The following is an 18927-nucleotide window of genomic DNA, read 5'->3' as shown; positions in this document are numbered from 1 at the left end:
GTGTTGTAATATGACCCCTTCAAGCTGCAGGACCTGAAAGCTAAAACCTGAAGGTCATGTTTTCCAGCATGATACGAAAATTATCTAAAGAGCATTTTGAGCTTCAATGGAAGAACATCTGAACTTCAGTACAAGTTCACATTATCAATGTCGCAAACTTAATTGATTAGTGAATTAAAAATAGCTACTAAATATTTCACAACTCATTTGGTCAAACTCAGCAGTCATTTGTTTCTCAAAGCACATTCTCTTTAACCTAATTTATGGTGCAATCTGAAGGTGTAGTCACATGTACCGTTGATAAAATTGTGTACATGAAATTGACTCAGTTCAATAGGAATCTGCACGATCAAGAGTTTCGTGTGAGGGTGAAAGATTTCCCCATGCATACTTTGCTTTCGCCGTGCAATGGGCCTTTTATGCCCACAGACTTTTGTCGAAATTTCACTAATATGAATGCACTTTAAGGAAAATAGAAATATAAAGCCAACGTAAAATCAAAGTTGACCCTAGTTAGTTTCATAATACACATTTTTGGATTTAGTGTGCACAATCTGTCATTGCATGTTTTTTTATATATATATATTTTTAACAAAACAAAAAGCTACTTTTTAGCACAGGCAGAGAAAATAATATTAATTAATAGACAAAGAGCTGTTGTAACTAGTGTGCAGGTTGAAATACCTGCTTTACGTTTTCATATTATTAAATATCCTGTTTCACTTTGCCACATTGCATTATGGAAGTAAAATGTGTTTGCAGATGCTGTTTCACTTAAAGTTTGACCTATGTAAAATGAAACTCTGGTTGTTTCAGACATGGCTGCAGCTGAAGGCCTTGGCTATTACTCAGTGTGAATGTTTGTCTACACATCAAAGCATTTATATTAATAAAGCCTTAATCATCATGTTCTCCACACATTTCACATAAAATTGTAGTATTTTTAAACTCGCATAGTTTAAGGATGCAAACACAAACACAATTTTGCTGCAAACACAGTTCTTGCTCCTCAAATTATGGCCTGTTACATGTACAGCAGGCACATTGAAGCAAGCAAATAGCTTGTTTAATTGCCTGAGAGAGATTTGAATATGAACATGCACAAGCTGCAGTGTGCCAGTTGTTCATGATATACATCTCATCTTTCCTTGTTTGTTTTACATTAGTAACAGTAGGCTCTTACTCAATCTGAAAGATACTGAAAAACATTACCTAATCTGATGAGTCTCGATTTCAGCTGCAACATTCAGGAGGGTTAGAATTTGCCGTAAACAACATGAAAGCATGGATCCATCCTGCCATGCATCAATGGTTCAGGCTGCTGGTGGTGGTGTAATGATGTGCGGGATATTTTCTTGGCACACTTACCCTTAGTACCAATTGAGCATTGTTTAAATACCACAGACTACCTGAGTATTTTTGCTGACCATCTCCATCCCTTTATGACTGCAGTGTTTCCATCTTCTGATGGCTACTACCAGCAGGGTAACACACCATGTCACAAAGCTCAAATCATCTCAAACTGGTTTCTTGTACATGACAATGAATTCACTGTACTCAAATGGCCTCCACAGTCACCAGATCTCAATTCAATAGAGAACCTTTGGTATGTGGTGGAATGAGAGATTTGCATCATGGATGTGCAGTCGAAAAATCTGCAAGGAACTGTGATGCTATCATGTGAATGTGGGACAAAATTTCTGAGGAATGTTTCCAGCACCAAAGAAATGAAGGCAGTTCTGAACCAAACCGGTACTAGCAAGGTCTACCTAATAAAGTGGCCGGTGAAATTATATATTCCTTAAATAGATTTTAAAACATATTTCAATAAGTTTTAGTTACTTACATCCATCCATCTATTATTCAAACCTCTTTCAGAGGAATGCTGGACACTGTATTTTTGGCATATGTATTTGCCGTATGGGTAAACAAGTCTCAGTTAAAATCAAAAACAGAAGTGAAACTGTTGACTTGAATGGGGCTTTCTGTTGTGTTACAGTGACTTGCCTCAGTAGAAGGTACATTATTTTCCTCAGCAAAAATCCCTAAGCATTGGGACCATTTTACAAATAATTATACTTGATTTTCTGCAAAATTGTATTTCTTATGAACCACAAGCAAATGTCCCTGCAACTCCAGGGATTAGCTAACTATCTGTTTATGTTGTTACCACTTTACTAACTATGGTGGAGCTCATTACTAAACAAGCATAATTCTTGAGATAACAAAATTGAGATACTGCAGAGTTTTTGTGGAAAGCTGCATTTGAAAACGTTCCCTAATTTATACATGCACTTTGTGGCATTAACTATGTAGGGAACAGTGAATGAGTATATAATTTGCGACACAGCAATGGCATCAGTGCACGCTTGTAACCAAACATTTCCCTTTCTTTGTGGGTTCACAATTCTTTTGGATGGCAAACAAACACCTTAGCCTACTAGCTTAGCATAGCGCTAATCGGCTAAAAAAAAGCACTTTTGATTAGCTAGAAGAAGATATCACGTGACACCTATAACTAAGACACTATTAACATTTGAGAGGTCTTATGAAACTATATTATGGGCCGATTTCAGACCCCTATTGAACATTAAACACATTTTTACTGTATCAAGGATTGAAAATATGATACAACAAAATATCTTGGTGCTAACTAGCCTTTTCATTGCATCTAATTAAGAAATTTGTTACATGGTTACGTGTTACATTGTAGCCATCAGTTCAGATGACTTTATTTCAATACACCACATGATAGTATATTAATGATGGAAAAAGGCAAACAACATGTGAATATGAAAAAAAGAACAGCCATTGTTTGTTTTCTAAATACAAATACAGAGCTTGTAAAAAAAGATCTCGTGTAAAAGTCAGCATTTGCTTATCTGTCCATGAACTTTCCAGTCTGATTTGCATCTCTGCATCTGCACAGATCTGCTGTAGCTGGTTTCATAGACAGAAACACTATTGCGCCTGTCTCAGCTAGTTAGCGTCACCCCAAAAACTTCCTCTCTTTTTTTTCTTTTTTTTTTTTTGGTGTGTGTGTGTTTGTGGTTAGGTGATTCTAAACTGATGACGCCAGTACTGCATAAAAAGGGTTGTGAGAACAGCCCGCTCTTATTAACTGAAATAACTGAAGCACAACGGCACACCAACACCTATCAGCACCAGAAAAGTTTTTGTTAAGATGCCAACCATATTGTCATCTTCAACTGAAATAAAGAACATGAACGAGGAGGATAAAACAGTCAGTCCCCGGTAAGTGTTGTTTATTGTTGTACTTACTTTCAAAAATGTGAGTGTTTTGTAAAAACAGAATATATCATGGAATTGGTGCATTTGTCTTAGAAATTTAAACGAACATGTTCTCAATCCTCAGGAGACTAGACAAGTGGCGGTTTCGTTGTCTGTTGACAGACAAGTAAGCTACTTTCACTTTTTTTTTTTCTTTTTTTCTTGGGATATATAATCACAAATGTAATCCATTTCTTTTGAATGTATACTAATTATGTTTTACTTAAACAGACTGAACCCCAGTGAGACCTTACTGTGGTCCCAGTCATTGGAAAACCTCCTTAGATCCAAATGTAAGTGGCATGTATTAATTCTTATATTCTTATAATTCATATATTAATGTATTGATTCTAATATGCTTGACATTGTGCACGTCTGTGAATTTTATATATTTACAAGATCATTTTATCACAGCATTCATGACCAATTCTTTTCCTTTGTGGATTTAATTGACGTCATGTAGGACAGGGCAAAAATATACGAACAAAACCTGCACTGTTTACTAGATGGTCAGATAGCTGGATCAAGGAACTGACTTAATGTATGCAAAGCAAAAGAAAATAGCAGCTTCAGTTATACAAACGCTACTTGGGCACATAAGCCTCACAGAAAAAAAATGTAAAATGTATTGATATAATTGCATATATATAAAAATACATACATATACACTACGGTTAAGATTATTATTATTTTTTTTTTTAAGAAATTACTTTTATTTAGCAAGGACTCATTAAATATATCAAAAATGACTGTAAAGACATTTACAAAATGTCATTACTGTTTCAAACAAATGCCATTCTTTTAAACTTTTTAGCAATCAAAAACCCTGAAAAAATTAGCACATGATGTAGCATATTAGAATGATTTCTGAAGGATCATGTGACACTAAAGACTGGAGTAATGATGCTGAAAATTCAGCTTTGCCATAACAGGAATAAATTACATTTTAAAATATAATAAAATTAAAATCACTTATTTTAAATGGAAATAATACTTCACAATATTACTGTATTTGTGATCAAATGGTGTGAGACTTCTTTTTAGATTCATATATTTCAATGTCCAAATAGTTTTTGTAAAACTGAAGCTGCTTTTGTCTTTCGGTTCATATTTTAGAGATCATATTTGCATACATAAATTTTTTTGGCTGCTGAACTGCTGCAAAGCAGATGCATTTGCATTGAGCAACATATTAACCCTGCGGTTTGTTCTTGTAGATGGCATGGCAACATTCCACACCTTCCTCAAGTCTGAGTTCAGTGATGAGAACATTGAATTTTGGCTGGTTTGTGAAGACTTCAAAAAAATCAGGAGTTCATCCAGGCTATCCTCAAGGGCCAAGAAGATATTTGAGCGTTACATCAAGGCAGAAGCTCCCAAAGAGGTAAGCACACTAGCACAGTGTGAAGATGTGGTTTTATTGAGCGATAGAGTTATATCGATCAACGTCAATATGCTTCTCCATCAATCTCTCAGATAAACATTGACCACGTCACAAGAGAGCTTATCAAGCAGAACGTCCAAGCTCCAACAAGAGTGTGTTTCGATGAGGCTCAGAGGATTGTCTTTGGTCTTATGGAGAGGGATTCCTATCCCAGGTTTCTTCGCTCGGACATGTACATGTCCCTTCTGGAATCAGTCTCACAAAGGATTAAGGTCTGAGAACATCTTAAATGAGGGACTGTAGGACTTCAAACATATCTATGGGACTGTTGGTGCAATGGACAAGATGGCCGTGGAGAAATCAGGCTTTGTCGATATGTAGGCCTGGACTTGGGTTGCACTGAACATTGTGATCCACATAAAAGCTTGAATAAGCTACTGTTTATATGTGCTGTGTTACACTGCTCTGTTGTTCTGCATGGCTGTGGCATTCACAAAGACAAATGAGCCTTCTGTACAGCTCACCTGTGATGAACCACAGGAGATCTGAAACATGCTGCAACCACAGGAACGCCATATGGACCTTATTTAACTTTTGTTATTTTCATTTCTGGATGAGTGTCAAATCTGGTTGGCTTGAGATGACTTGGGAATAATGCTAATGACATTTTAAAACCTAATTCTTTAATATGAACTCATAACTCAATGAGCTACAACAATTTCATGTGACATGAAATGATTCATAAACACACAATGTACAGAGCAAATGTAAATCCGACTGTTTTTGTGTACTCAGTGGGGAACTGATGGGATATTCTCACAATAATCTGTATAACACAATTTCAATTCGTCTAAGATTTCTCAGATGAATATCATTTCAGCAGACCAAGAAATAATAAAAAAAAAAGTCTTGTATTTCCTGGATCCATCAAAGTACTACTCTATAGAAAAAAAGTTGGTTGTCCAGGTTGTCTTTTAATTTTTAAGAGCCATTTAATAACTTAATAAACACGCAAATAGAAAGTCATTTGTTGATGTTATGGAGGAAATTTACATTCAACATTCAAAAATGTATTTGAATGTCACTGCATTAAAATATTGAACCATGTGACTTTATTTTAGTGACCACTTTGGCTGTTCATTTTTGGCAATTCTCTGCAACCACTTTCAGTTACCAGTCATTAGATTATTAGTAGACTATCTACTTAATATCTGCTAACACTTTGATTTGATGCTTCCCCAACAGACATTCAATGTTTGCAACTACATGTCAGCTTAAGCCCTATTCGGACGGGATTAGTTTTACATGGGGAGGTGGACTAATGTAATTTTACCACAGGACGTCTGTAATATTAATGGCCAATTCGCACGGGATAAGACATCTCAGTAAAACTAGCAGAGGTGGGAGGGGTAACTCGATTTACGCACCGCCGTCACCTCCCTGCCGTCACGTGGGTATACGTTGCTTTCTGATACCATGTGCGCAAACACATATAATCTAAATATATAAACTATATACAACAGTTAGGTCCGGTCAAACGATTTATTAATTAAATTCTGATTGGATTCTGATGGGAATAGGCACTTAGCTAAAGCTAAAATTAGTTTTGTGCCTCTGACAAGTGCTTTCGATCTTCTTTTTGCTCTGAATGGTATGTGGAAAATACTTGAGGTTTGCCACAGACTTGTCCCACCACCTACAACACAACTGAATGTTTCTTCAAGTGCTTCCATGCTTGAAAAACGCACGGAAAACTACGCAGAATTTTACCGTACATATTTACAGCGGATCTATTCGAACAGGGGTTAGTATTACCTGAGGTAATTTTTTTGGACCTTTTTACAGAAGGTAAAAGTCGCCGTAATCTTTACTGACATTGTCCGTAATGATTACTGAGATGGCACATTAGGACAGGACTAAAATCACTGAGAAGTAATAATTACTTTACCCCACCTCCCCATGTAAAACGAATCCCGTCCGAATAGGGCTTTATTCTACTAACCCGAACCCTAACACCTGTAACCTAAGAGTTTAGTAATACTCTAATGAAGTGGTTCTCAACCAGGGGGCCTAAAGATGACTTAAACTTATTTTTACAAAGACAAAACAACTAAAAATATCTAAAATATTTGGGGGTAGAAAGTGAAAGTGTTGTGAGTGAAGGGCCTCCAAATATTGTTATGGACAGTCTTGAAGTCCAAAAGGTCAAGATCCACTGCTCTAATGTGAGTTAGTTGACACGTAGCTTAAAATTAATGAGAGTTAGTTGACATGTAGTTGCAAAGTTACTTATACTTAATAGAAAGTCTATATGATAGAATATTGTTCCATATGTTATATGTGAGATTATAGAGATTGTATGCTATATGTTCTGAGATTATAGGTGCTGTAAATAAATCAGACATTCAATGGAAAGTTCTAGGGACATTTCTTTACAATTAAAAACATCATATGAACTGTAAGACACAGATATAAGAAATTGATATTGGACATCCCCTTCAGCATGCTGCTTTCTGTTTCATGACCGAAAGCTTGGGGGGAGGGGTGGGGGGTAACATCACATGGTGACGCCTGAGTTTCTGTCACCACTTCCCTATTTACACAAACAGTGTGATAGTCATCATGCTTTTTTCAAATATCACAGACAGAAGGGAAGTTGAGGCGCCCACTCAGTACCCCTCAGCTAGGACAAAAATGATCATACCTCACACGTAATGTCTAGTTCTTTTTTTCTCTTTTTTTTTTCTAATGCTCACTTGCAAAGGAAAGTTCGCATTTCCTCTGTGAGAATATTGCAGGTTTTATGGTCGTCAGGTGCTCTGTTAAAAATTCTGGGTAATCTACTTCCATTGTCTTGTACCTTTAAACAGAATAAGCACCATACTGTAAATGACTTTATTTCATATGATTCATTAGAAAAAACTTTTGTTATTTTAATTTTTTTCTAAAATTAGTCCAATAAGGTTAACTATATATTTGAATGTCAATGTAATCTGGACACGTTTAGTTTAAATATCACCCTGATGGCAATAAATCTGTGATCTCTACAATATAGTCAGTACCATTAAGCATCATCTATAAGCATCAAAATAGTTTTATGTCATTTTACAAGTAAAATACTGTTAAATTTATGTTTTTTTTTTTTTTTTTTTTGGAAGTAAAAACTATGAATTACCATAACTTATGATTAAAAAAATCCACAGTAAAAGGACATTCCCTGAAATCGCTGCATGACACATCACATGTGATTATATGTTATTTACAAACCCCATTTCCATAAAAGTTAAAATTCTCTTTAACCTTTATTTAGCTGACAAAATTACAAAGAAAATATGTTCCCATTTCTCCCCCCGGAACGCGATTTCTACCGTGGAAGGGAGAAACACAGAACACCCCCCACAAGGTTTAGGAGTGTGTTTATGGGAATTTTTGACCATTCTTCTAGAAGCCTTCATGTTGGAACAGAAAGGGGCCATCCCCAAACTGTTCCTACAAAGTTGGGAGCATGAAATTGTCCAAAATGTCTTGGTATGCTGAAGCATTAAGAGTTCCTTTCACTGGAACTAAGGGGCCAAGCCCAACCCTGAAAAACAGCCCCACACCATAATCCCTCCTCCACCAAACTTTACACTTGGCACAATGCAGTCAGGCAAGTACCGTTCTCCTGGCAACCGCCAAACCCAGACTTGTCCATCGGATTGCCAGACAGAGAACCGTGATTTGTCACTCCAGAGAACAAGTCTCCACTGCTCTAGAGTCCAGTGGCGGCGTGCTTTCCACCACTGCATCCGACGCTTTGCATTGCACTTGGTGATGTAAGGCTTGGATGCAGCTGCTCGGCCATGGAAACCCATTCCATGAAACTCTCTACGCACTGTTCGAAGACCACACGAAGTTGACTCTGCAGAAAGTTGGCGACTTCTGCGCACTGTGCACCTCAGCGTGCGCTGACCCCGCTCTGTGATTTTACGTGGCCTACCACTTTGTGGCTGAGTTGCTGTTGTTCCCAATTGCTTCCACTTTGTTATGATACCACTAACAGTTGACCGTGAAATATTTAGTAGTGAGGAAATTTCAAAAACGGACTTATTGCACAGGTGGCAGGATGATATCTTTCATGGGAAGTCCATGGTTATTAGATCAAGACAATGTCAGGTTTCATTCTGCATGTGCTACAACAGCATGATTTCGTAGATACATGTGGATGTGATGAATGGCCATCAGATCTGACTCCTATTGAAAATGTATGGCCCATCATAAAAAAAGGAATCAGATAACGATGACCACAGAGTGTTGAGCAGCTTAAGTTTAGTATCAAGTGAGATTGGGCAAAAATATTGCTTGCAAAACTTCACCAATTAGCATCCTCAATTCCCAAATGATTAAAAAGTTTAATTAAAAGGAAAGGTGATGTGACACAGTGGTAAACGTGCCTCTGTCCCAACTTTTTTGGAATGTGTTGCAGACATCAAAATCAAAATTAGTTTATATTTACAAAATACAATTAATTTGGCCAGTGAAAACACTGGAAATCTTTTCTTTGTACTTTGTCAATTAAATAAAGGTTAAAGAGAATTAACAAATCACACATTCTTGATTTTATTGCATTTCACAAAACGTCCCAACTTTTCTGGAAATGGGGTTTGTAAATAGTTTAGTTTCCTCTTGTTTTTGTTATCAGTAATGTACATTAAGGTGTTTTCATATCATATTTTTCAGGCTGGATCAAGCTAATGCGCATGTGCAGTCCTAAATGCGCGTCTCTTGTGCCTCATTTCTGACTGTTTCTATAGAAACTGGAGCTTCTAACAGCCGCTGCTGTGACGTGATGACTTTACCAATCGGCGATTGGCTCTTATTTAGAAGGCGGGACTTATTCCGCCATATTGCACGTTACACTTTCTCCCATTCAAAACAATACTAGTGAGGCGTCGTGTTAATCTATAGTCTTTGCCGTCTCTATACTCTTACTTGTCTAATGAGTCAAACATACTGATGCTTATAAACAAAAGAATCACGTTAGAGGGTTGCAAAATTTAGCAGAGTTACTATGGACTACCTACTAATTATAACATAAGCACACAAGGCAACTTACACTCATTGGTGGGCATGTATTGCCGACTGTGGCACCAGGGGCACGTTCAAGCTCAAACTGGTGTGCAACGTTTTCCTACGGTTTCCGGGTTGAACGACATGTTTCCTGGAAACGGAGTGTAATGGTGTGCAACGGGGTTTGAGATACATTTTCTCTTGTTTGGTGGGTGTGTCAAAAATGTCAGCCCAATCAGCAGCAACATGTATATAAACCACGCGGTATTAAAAAGACAGCTTGCACAATATGTCCAAGTAAAGTCGTTTACAAATGTGTCCGCTGCAGCTCGGTATACGCAACAATTGATGATATTAGAAGACATGTTTGTCGTTAGAGTTTTATAGTAAAAATATAGCATATCAATTCTTCAAAAAGAACACAAAGAATGGCCTTCTAAGCTACCATAGCTGCAACTCTTGCGTCATCAGAACAGGGTGTTCAAAGCACTACCGTTTCTGTTTAAAAAAACGTTTTGCAACGTTTTGTCGGGGCTGAACGCGGCCCAGATTTCGGCGCCGCCAGACGGGAGGATGAAGGGGGAGATTGTCAGTTCGGCCCCATATCATTGGATGTCGGCAGGATGGGAGGATGAAGGTCGAGGCGTACCTGGCGTAACCAGGTAATATGCATTTGCGTGACGAAGCTAGCTAGCAAAATGCAGGCTGTATAGACCTTATGTAGCCCCGCCCCTTTTCAGCGCTGCGCTCGTTGTCTTTTGACTTCCGGTTTGTATTTCCACAGTGATCTTACGTATTTATGAATGAACTGCTTGTTTTAAAATCTTCTGGGTCTACTGACATTTGTTAAGACATCTGCTTTAAACATTACAATGCTCATAATAACTTTCATTAACTCTACAACAAGTAAATACACTTCACCAGCTAATTATTCTTCAACAGCGATGCCATAGAAATGTACAGGGTTACCGCAAAAACGGAAGTTCAAAGACAGTATTATAAAGATGGCGGTGCTTGTTTCTCTGGCGCATAAGGTAATGACAGTAACTCACAGCCGAGCCGCTGTTAGGGGTGGGGCCATGCTCGGTGGCTCCAATGCATCGTTGAGCCACCGTTTTAGCCCCGCCCAAAAAATCCTGAAAACAGAATTGGTGAAAAACTGTTTAACGGTCTAACGCCACAATTCAGTACTACATAGTTCACAGTCTTTGTAATGTTTTTCAACAATACATTTGAAACATTTATAATGTGTTTAGAAACAATTCTCAGTATTGACTCTACACAGACTTTAAAGATTACGAGGGCACATTAATTAAAAAAAAAAAAAAAAACAAATACAATGATGTGCATGTATATGTCTTATTATTATAAATACTGCAATATTCCATAAAAATAAGAATTGTCAGTTTAGATTTAATGGTGATTTTATTGATGTTTATAATTGTGTTAAATGGCTCTACTCAGGCATTCGAAACTTACGTTTTACTGACGATGTGCATAATCTAGTGCGTCATAATACACGCTCAGGTTGACACGATTCATGTGGCTGAGACGTCAAAGCAGAGGTTAACAGTGTATAAGCGCATATGCAAGCCACATCCTTTCATGAAATCATTCTGATAGATGTACAGATACCAAAACAGCTGAAATGGAGGTCGCAAGATTTAGAACGGACAGCACATTTAAACATTTTGAAACCCCAAAAAACACGCAAGCAAAAACATTTGTACCACAAATATTTTCAGCAGTCTCATTCACAGATGCATATCTTGACCTTGATTGCACTCTGGGAAAACCCCAAAATCGCATTCTTAGGAGGAAATTAAGAAAGTACACTTATTGATTGACATTTGTTTTAAACTATAATTAAAGGCTGTAAGCTTATGGACCCTTACGAAAAAGAAGTTTATTTAAGTGTGCTATTAGTATTCTTCTTTTAAACTAAAAATAAGAAAGTATACTTTGTCTACTTTATATACTTCTCAGAAATTACATTATGTACTTCTCAGAAATATACTTAAAATTGCACTTAAGTATTCTTGACTTATACTGACAGAAAAGTCTAAGTATATTTGGCCATACTTGTACTCAATCTTTTGATTGAGATATACTTGAAAGTATAATTAAGTATTCTAAGTATACAGTACTTGGCTTGTAGTTGTGTTTAATCTTTTGATTGAGTTGCCTATTAAATACTTTTTTTCACATAGTTTTACATACTGTCATAAACTTATGATGTTTGAAAATATTTATAAAGAAAACAGATATGTTCCTAATTCTGAGTGTCTGATTTTTTGTGTAGGCTGTTCCACATGTTGTGTACATAGGAATTTACTTCAAATCTACTCTTTCCCCACCATTGACTGAATTTTCAGGCTATCTGTGTTTTCACTGTTATACGGTAGGGGGCGCTTCTGAATTTGTACGATTTGTCTAAACCCCAGTGATGGGTAGGTTTAGGGGCGGGGTTTGGGGTAGGTCATTCCTATTAATTCATACGAATTTGTCAACTCGTAAAATACATACGATTTAGCAACAAACATATGAATTCATACGAGTGAGATTGTATGAATTCATACAAATTAATCGTAAAATACGTATCGGGTTGGAATCTCCGGATCAAAACACAGGAGAAGAAGAAGCTGAAACAATGATAGAAGATTGCTCATGCAAATGTAAATTAACATAATCATCAAACATTAAACAGCATGTAAATCAAAACTGCCTAACGTTACTGAATGAAATGTTGAAACCATAAGAGGAAATGACTGTGAAGCTTTGGGGGTGTTGATGGACTCATCTTGTTTCGATCATTGTTCTGAATCCCATCCGGACGTAGTGTTTGACAAAAATGCAATTTTCTCAGCTTTTTGTTTACATTTGTTGCCTTTTTTTTAACAAAACTTACCCACATTTAAGTGTAGATAAAAAAGGATTCATGAATAAAATGTTTTTAAAATGGAAAGAGTTACAATTAAAGGTTTCAAGTATAAAAAATAATACCTAAATAGGAACATAGTAGTATAATTAAAGAGCTAAAATAATATATAAAAAGTAAACTATAAGTGTGACGTTATGTTCACTTAAAGAAAACTTACAAATATAGTTGCACTAAACTAGTAGTTTACTGAGTATACTTCAAAGTGTACTTTCATATACTAAAAAAATGTACTACTAGTATAAAATTGTAAACTACTAGTATACATATAAGTTCACTTTTAGTACAGATAAATGAGAAACATAGCTGTGAACTAGTTGTGCACTTAAAGTTTACTACCGTTACACTTATAGTACTTAAACGTATACTTCAGTTGAGCCAATTTAGTCCCAAGCAGTATTGAAATAGTACACTTACAAGTTTACCACTAGTACATTCATACTAGTATACTTACTACATAAAGTATACCTTAAAATATACTTGAACATTACTTACGTATACTTCATTAAATGAACTTCAAGTATACTTCTTTTTCGTAAGGGGATAAGGCCTCTTGTTTGTTTTCCGTCAGACTGTCTTATGCTCAAGTAAATCAGTGCATTCAGTCTCTTAAGAAATAGCTTTATGTAGCCTAAGTTACTTTATGAATCTAAAAATGATAATAACAGTCATTTTAGTTGACACTATTTTGTCACAACACATCAGCAATAAAAGTGAATATCATTTTTGTTCATTTCAAATATTCATGTGATCACTAAATGGCTTGGTGCATTCCAGTTCCACACTAGACACTAGCGAAATATCTACGAACACTTTAATAATCATAACACTCTGCGGTGTCTTTAAAAAAAAAAAAAAAAAATAACTACAACATATTAGCTAATACATCCAAAATGTAAAATTATGCAATCTACTCCACCGCAATTCTGCAATCCTCCAGATTTAAAGTTTCCGTTCTTTTAATTCTGCTAAAAGGTCACACTGTGATACGTCAATCAGGAGAGGCTGCTCACTGCAGAGCCATGGGTGGAGTGTGAAGTCTAGCTCCCCCTCTCTGGATGTCCAGCTCCCTGTCTCTGAATGTAATTTGGGCATAATGAGTGGAGCTAGAAGGTCCAACCACACCCTAACCCTACCCATAACTCTTTCCCTCCACCCATTAGATCCACAGAGGTGGCGCTGGACTAGGTCAAACTCAACCCATGATGTTCAGAGAGGTGGAGCTGGATGTCATTTGGCTCTGCAGTGAGCACCACTTGCTTTACAGGGGTCTAATAGCTGAAAGGAGTATTCAGTAGTAATGTCTATATCTATATTGTCTCTGTGTTTTATGTAATTTACAATGAGCTAGTGAGTTTTAGAGAGCAGTCTACAAAGTAATTATTTCCCTTACCTGTCCAACAAAATAAAAGAAACAACTTGGGCACCACTACTCCATTCTCTCAATCTACACCTTGTGTATGCTAAGTGATAGGAGAAACAAAGCTTTTAAAAACTTTGAATCATTTAATTCAATTGATTGGCAAAATGAATGTTTGGAGCACTGTTTTGAAGTGCTCGAAAGGCCACAAAATGGGGACACCTGCTGGTCAGAACAGTGTAAATGCAGCAAAAACTCAGCCCAAACATGCAAGGAACACTTTTTACAAACCAAAATGTTTTGTTGAAATTGTAATCTATTAAATGCAATTAACAAATCCTCAAATACCATTAAATATAAAGAGTCTATATAATGTGTGTTATGTTATTAGTTTGTAGGGCTTGTTTTGTTTTGTTATGGCTGTATTGCAACACTTTATAAGTGCAGTTCATAGTATGTCTACAAGAGGGGTTGTTAAGTTTTTATATATGGGTATGTTTCTACACATTATATTACTTTTCCTAATGAGTGCTGAGCCTTGTGCCCCTGTCTTACCTGTTTGAGATTAAAGGTGGACTCGGTAGTATTTCAAATACACTGTTTGGAAGTTAGTCGGGCTGATACCAACAACAAATGTGTAACCAATCAGCATTAGGGGGCGTATGATGGTCGAGGAGAGAGAACAAGCAAGAAGGAGATTTGAAAATAAGAAGAAGAAAAAAAAACTGCAGAACGAGAAATGGGACACAATACAAAAGAGCTCAAAAGAATATCACTGGAATGAAGGTTTATGCCTGGGCAAGCGCTTTAGGACACGTGTTTATATTAGAAAAGCTTTCCAGTGCTGGAGAGAGCTAAGTGGGAAGGCCTGAAACAGACGCTGAGGCTGCTTTGATCCCGCTACTCATGTGAGTAACACTGGGTTTTGATTGTCTGGAGCTGCTGTGCTGTTTGCGACTAACAACAAACACTTTGTATTTACACTTGTGTACTGTACATTCATTTTTTGTGCTTCCTTGTCGCTCGTTCATCAACTGCGCTTTATTTTTCATGAAGCATTTTGTTGCGCGTCAGCTGTGATAAACAGACATCCACTCTCGCATTGCGTGTGTAACAGTGGCCAGATAGAGTTTTGCAGTTAAACTACTGCACACTGACAACTGCTAGGGAATGCGGTATTTAGCATCATTAGTAATGCACTCACCTCCCATGCCAGCAGTGATCGGGCCAGGATTTGAAACCGACTCGGAGCAGCGTGGTTAGGATTGGAGTGTGAGTTTTGGAGGCGGAGCAATGAAGAGAGGGGTGGGTTTGTTTGGGTCGATTTCAAATATCAACAACAGCGTTGTTCAAATTCTACTTAGAGCACCTTTAAAAACTCACCTATTGGATATCAGTGTTGTGGAAGCTACTCTGAAACTGTAGCTTGAAAACCTACAAGCTACTCATAAGTTAAAGTAGTTAAACTACAGTCAAGCTACCCTTCTAAAAAAGTAGCTACACTACAAGTTACTATCAAATTGACATTGACATTGTTACAAATAGGTCTAATCATAGGCGTAATTTGCAGGTGGGACGGGTGGGACATGTCCCCACCACTTTTTGCCAGGGTCGATATTGTCCCCACCACTTTTTGAAACATCTCGCGGCACGGATGTATACTAATACAAAAGAAACATCTCTAGTTTATTAACAATTTGTTCGTTTGTGTTAAATAATAGGCAATCTGGTCCTGGGATGTGTCGTTTTTGAAATCACGTTGAGTGCTCGTTGCCGCTGTTATCAGTGGCGCAACAGTTTTCTCATTGCGCTCGTGCACAGTGCGCAGTCTTCACATGGACAAGCGCTTCAATCTATCGATGTTGCGGCCGCAGACTCTATTCGTTCCGGTGAAATCACAAACAAAATGCACATAAACGTGTCTCTGCTCTTGATAAACAATCACTGATGAACATCTTTGGTTTTAATGAGAAAAAAAATAAAATAAATAACACGAGGGCAGATTAGAACCCAGAACCTCTGGCATACGGAACAAACGTTCTACCTCTAGTCCATCAGGACAATCTAACACTAGACACTGATTTACGTATTTACTGACTAATGTAAATACTTTCGAGACTAACTATACAGGTGCTGGTCATATAATTAGAATATCATCAAAAAGTTGATTTATTTCACTAATTCCATTCAAAAAGTGAAACTTTTATATTATATTCATTCATTACACACAGACTGATATATTTCAAATGTTTATTTCTTTTAATTTTGATGATTATAACTGACAACTAAGGAAAATCCCAAATTCAAAATGGCGAAAGCGTAGGGCTGCTGCATGCAATGGAACATTCTATTGGCTTTCACTTCTAGATAACTGTTCTATATTAATACAATCTCTGGTAAAATTTCTTTGAAAAAATCGAGCCACAACACAACGGAAATGCTCCTGACCACTAGGGGGCTCTCAGAGCTCGGTAAAGTTAGTTTTCCTTGCCACTGTTCTATAGAGTTGACAGTCCTGTATATCGACATGAAATATTAATTCACCTACCTACATTATTTGTATTTATTAAATTACTTCTAACATTTAAAAACAGACATGTTCAAATTCCAAAGCTTGTAGTAGGTTCCTATTGGTAAGACTGACTTAGTACAAGTGACATTTTGCCAATAGCCTACATACAGGGAGGTACAATTCCACCTGTAGTAAGTAGGTCTTACCAATAGGAAACTACTACAAGCTTTGGAACATGAAAAAAACCCTTTAAGTGAATTACAGTAATTTTTTATATAAACTAATTGTGTAAGTAGAATAAAAGAATAACACAAACAGTTAGAAACTAATATCTCTGTAAACATCTTAGTAAATAAGTAAGATCTCAACAAAATCTGAGTAAAATATTCTTGCCTAAGGAAAAATAAAGTTTGTCAAGATCTTGTTGAATCAGAATGCCAAAGAGCAAAATTGAGTCAAGATTGAGAGGATATCAGATCGAGACTGAATACACATTAAAACTGTCATCCTTATTTACTATAAAAACTGTACTCCTAAGCAGTTCCCCTTTTCATACCACCGAGAACATCAAACCACAGAAGTCATTACTGCAAAATTTAGATATCAAATTGTAGGCGTCCCAGTGTCCCGAAGGTGCAAAGTACAGTTTACCATATTGTGCTAGACATCACATGATGGAAAATTAAAGGTCTAGTTCCTCAATTCTCAGAAACATAGCGTACTCGTGAAATTAAATTTCTATAAGAAGGTACCCTTGGCCTTTGCCTCGGCCATGTACATGCTTACTTCTGCACAGTCAGACGTGGCATTCAAATAACTTACCTATTACAAAAGAAAAAAAAAAAAAAAAAAACTTTTACAAAAATTTTACAATGGTTTATTTTACATGCAGATTATAATTTAAGTTGTTAAGCGAAATCAATGAGTTTATAAAATTGGTTTATTTCCATGTTTGTGCATCAAATGTGTGCTGTAGTTGCGATTCTTATCCAAGATGTAGGCTACTCAATATTGGTCAGTCGTATCTGACATAAAGGAATGGCGAATGAAACTGTGACCACAAACTCTATTAACTAAGTGAATGAAAGGCAATAATCAGCAATATGCATTCACATAAATAACTTTTTATTTGAATGTTTCAATATGCGTTTACACAAATGACTTTATTTTAATGTTTCATATAACATCACACTGAGTTGTTAGAAAAGAAATGCATAGTGACATCATTGGATGATGACTTCAGGAACCTGAATTGGCTTTTTGAACCGGTTCATTGAGCCAAACTGTCCAAAAAGAAGAGGTTAGCGGAAATGAATCGGACTTTGCATGACTAGCATTCAGTTTAACAGAAGAATAAGAAAAACTGTCAAGTGGCTCAGCAATATTGAATGTTGGGATTAACAGGAGCACAAAAACAGTACTGACTGGAACACATATCACAGTTTTCACCATTTAACACTATAAGGGCCCTATCATACACCCGGTGCTATGCGGCGCCAGGCACGACGCAAGTGTTTTTTCCTAATTTCAGCCCGACGCAGTTATCATTTTCACGTCCTGCTCCACGTTGTTTAAATAGCAAATGCATTTGCGCCCTTTTGTGCGCCCATGGGCGTGCTGGTCTGAAAATGAGGTGTGTTCAGGTGCATTGTTGGCACATTGCTATTTTGAGGCAACTAAAATAGACTGCGCCATTGACCAACTGAAACCTGAGGGCTGTTTCATAAAAGACGCTAAGAAAAGAGAGGATTAAACTCCAAAACCTGACTTGAATGGACCTAACAAATGAGCTGGGGCTAAAGCAGTTTCATAAAAGGTAATTGAAGTTCCCGCAGTCCCGCTAATTTGATCCAGGTTTACCTAGTCAAGATAATTGCGCGTGCACGCTTTTCTTAAGCGGCCCTAGAGGTCGATCATGGATCAAATCGATCTACCATAGGAAACAGCATACATTTTGTGCTATTTTATGCGTTTGAGACATGGTGTTTTCCTCAGTGCATAACTTTTTTTTTCACAAGTTTATTCTCCATCTGTAAATGTTAGAAAGTCATGCAAATATTTCCATTTTGCTGCTAAACTTTACAGTGAACGAGCGCTGCTGCGCGCATGCGCACTAAACAGACGGGACGCAATAGAAGCGCAATAATTCTGACTAAAATATACATTTTGCTAAAATATTTGATGTTGGACATTAAATGTGCCTTATGTACAATTTTAAACCTACAAGTAAGTGTATTTTTATGATAGTAACTGTAAATGGACTATTGTAATGGGGTAAATCAATATACTTTAGGCCAACTACTGAGTTTAGATTCATCTTGCCAATTAAAATTTAGTCTGTGCATATTTATTTTAATTTTTAATTTTGTGATTTTAATGTCTGCTCTTCTAAT

The 18927-nt window shown here is 36.8% G+C and overlaps 1 protein-coding gene across 1 annotated transcript; it reads left to right on the top strand.

Annotated features, from left to right (window-relative positions):
* The first annotated feature begins 2984 nt into the window (after positions 1–2984).
* On the top strand, positions 2985–5790 carry rgs13 (regulator of G protein signaling 13). Its single transcript, XM_051872877.1, has 5 exons — positions 2985–3255; positions 3377–3418; positions 3523–3584; positions 4509–4675; positions 4768–5790. The coding sequence occupies exons 1-5, from the start codon at positions 3185–3187 to the stop codon at positions 4951–4953; spliced, it is 528 nt and encodes a 175-aa protein (XP_051728837.1). The 5' UTR covers positions 2985–3184; the 3' UTR covers positions 4954–5790.
* The last annotated feature ends 13137 nt before the right edge of the window (positions 5791–18927 follow it).

Source organism: Ctenopharyngodon idella, chromosome 2 (assembly GCF_019924925.1).
Source record: "Ctenopharyngodon idella isolate HZGC_01 chromosome 2, HZGC01, whole genome shotgun sequence".
NCBI lineage: Eukaryota > Metazoa > Chordata > Actinopteri > Cypriniformes > Xenocyprididae > Ctenopharyngodon > Ctenopharyngodon idella.
The sequence above is the reverse complement of the archived record's forward strand: the minus strand, read 5'-3'. Positions and strand labels throughout refer to the sequence as shown.

Bases quoted from the DNA above. Each gene is read 5' to 3' on its own strand.
- rgs13 (XM_051872877.1), top strand. From the start codon at position 3,185: ATGCCAACCATATTGTCATCTTCAACTGAAATAAAGAACATGAACGAG. The intron at 3,256-3,376 runs GTAAGTGTTGTT...CTCAATCCTCAG, and splicing joins GATAAAACAGTCAGTCCCCG to GAGACTAGACAAGTGGCGGT. The intron at 3,419-3,522 runs GTAAGCTACTTT...TTACTTAAACAG, and splicing joins CGTTGTCTGTTGACAGACAA to ACTGAACCCCAGTGAGACCT.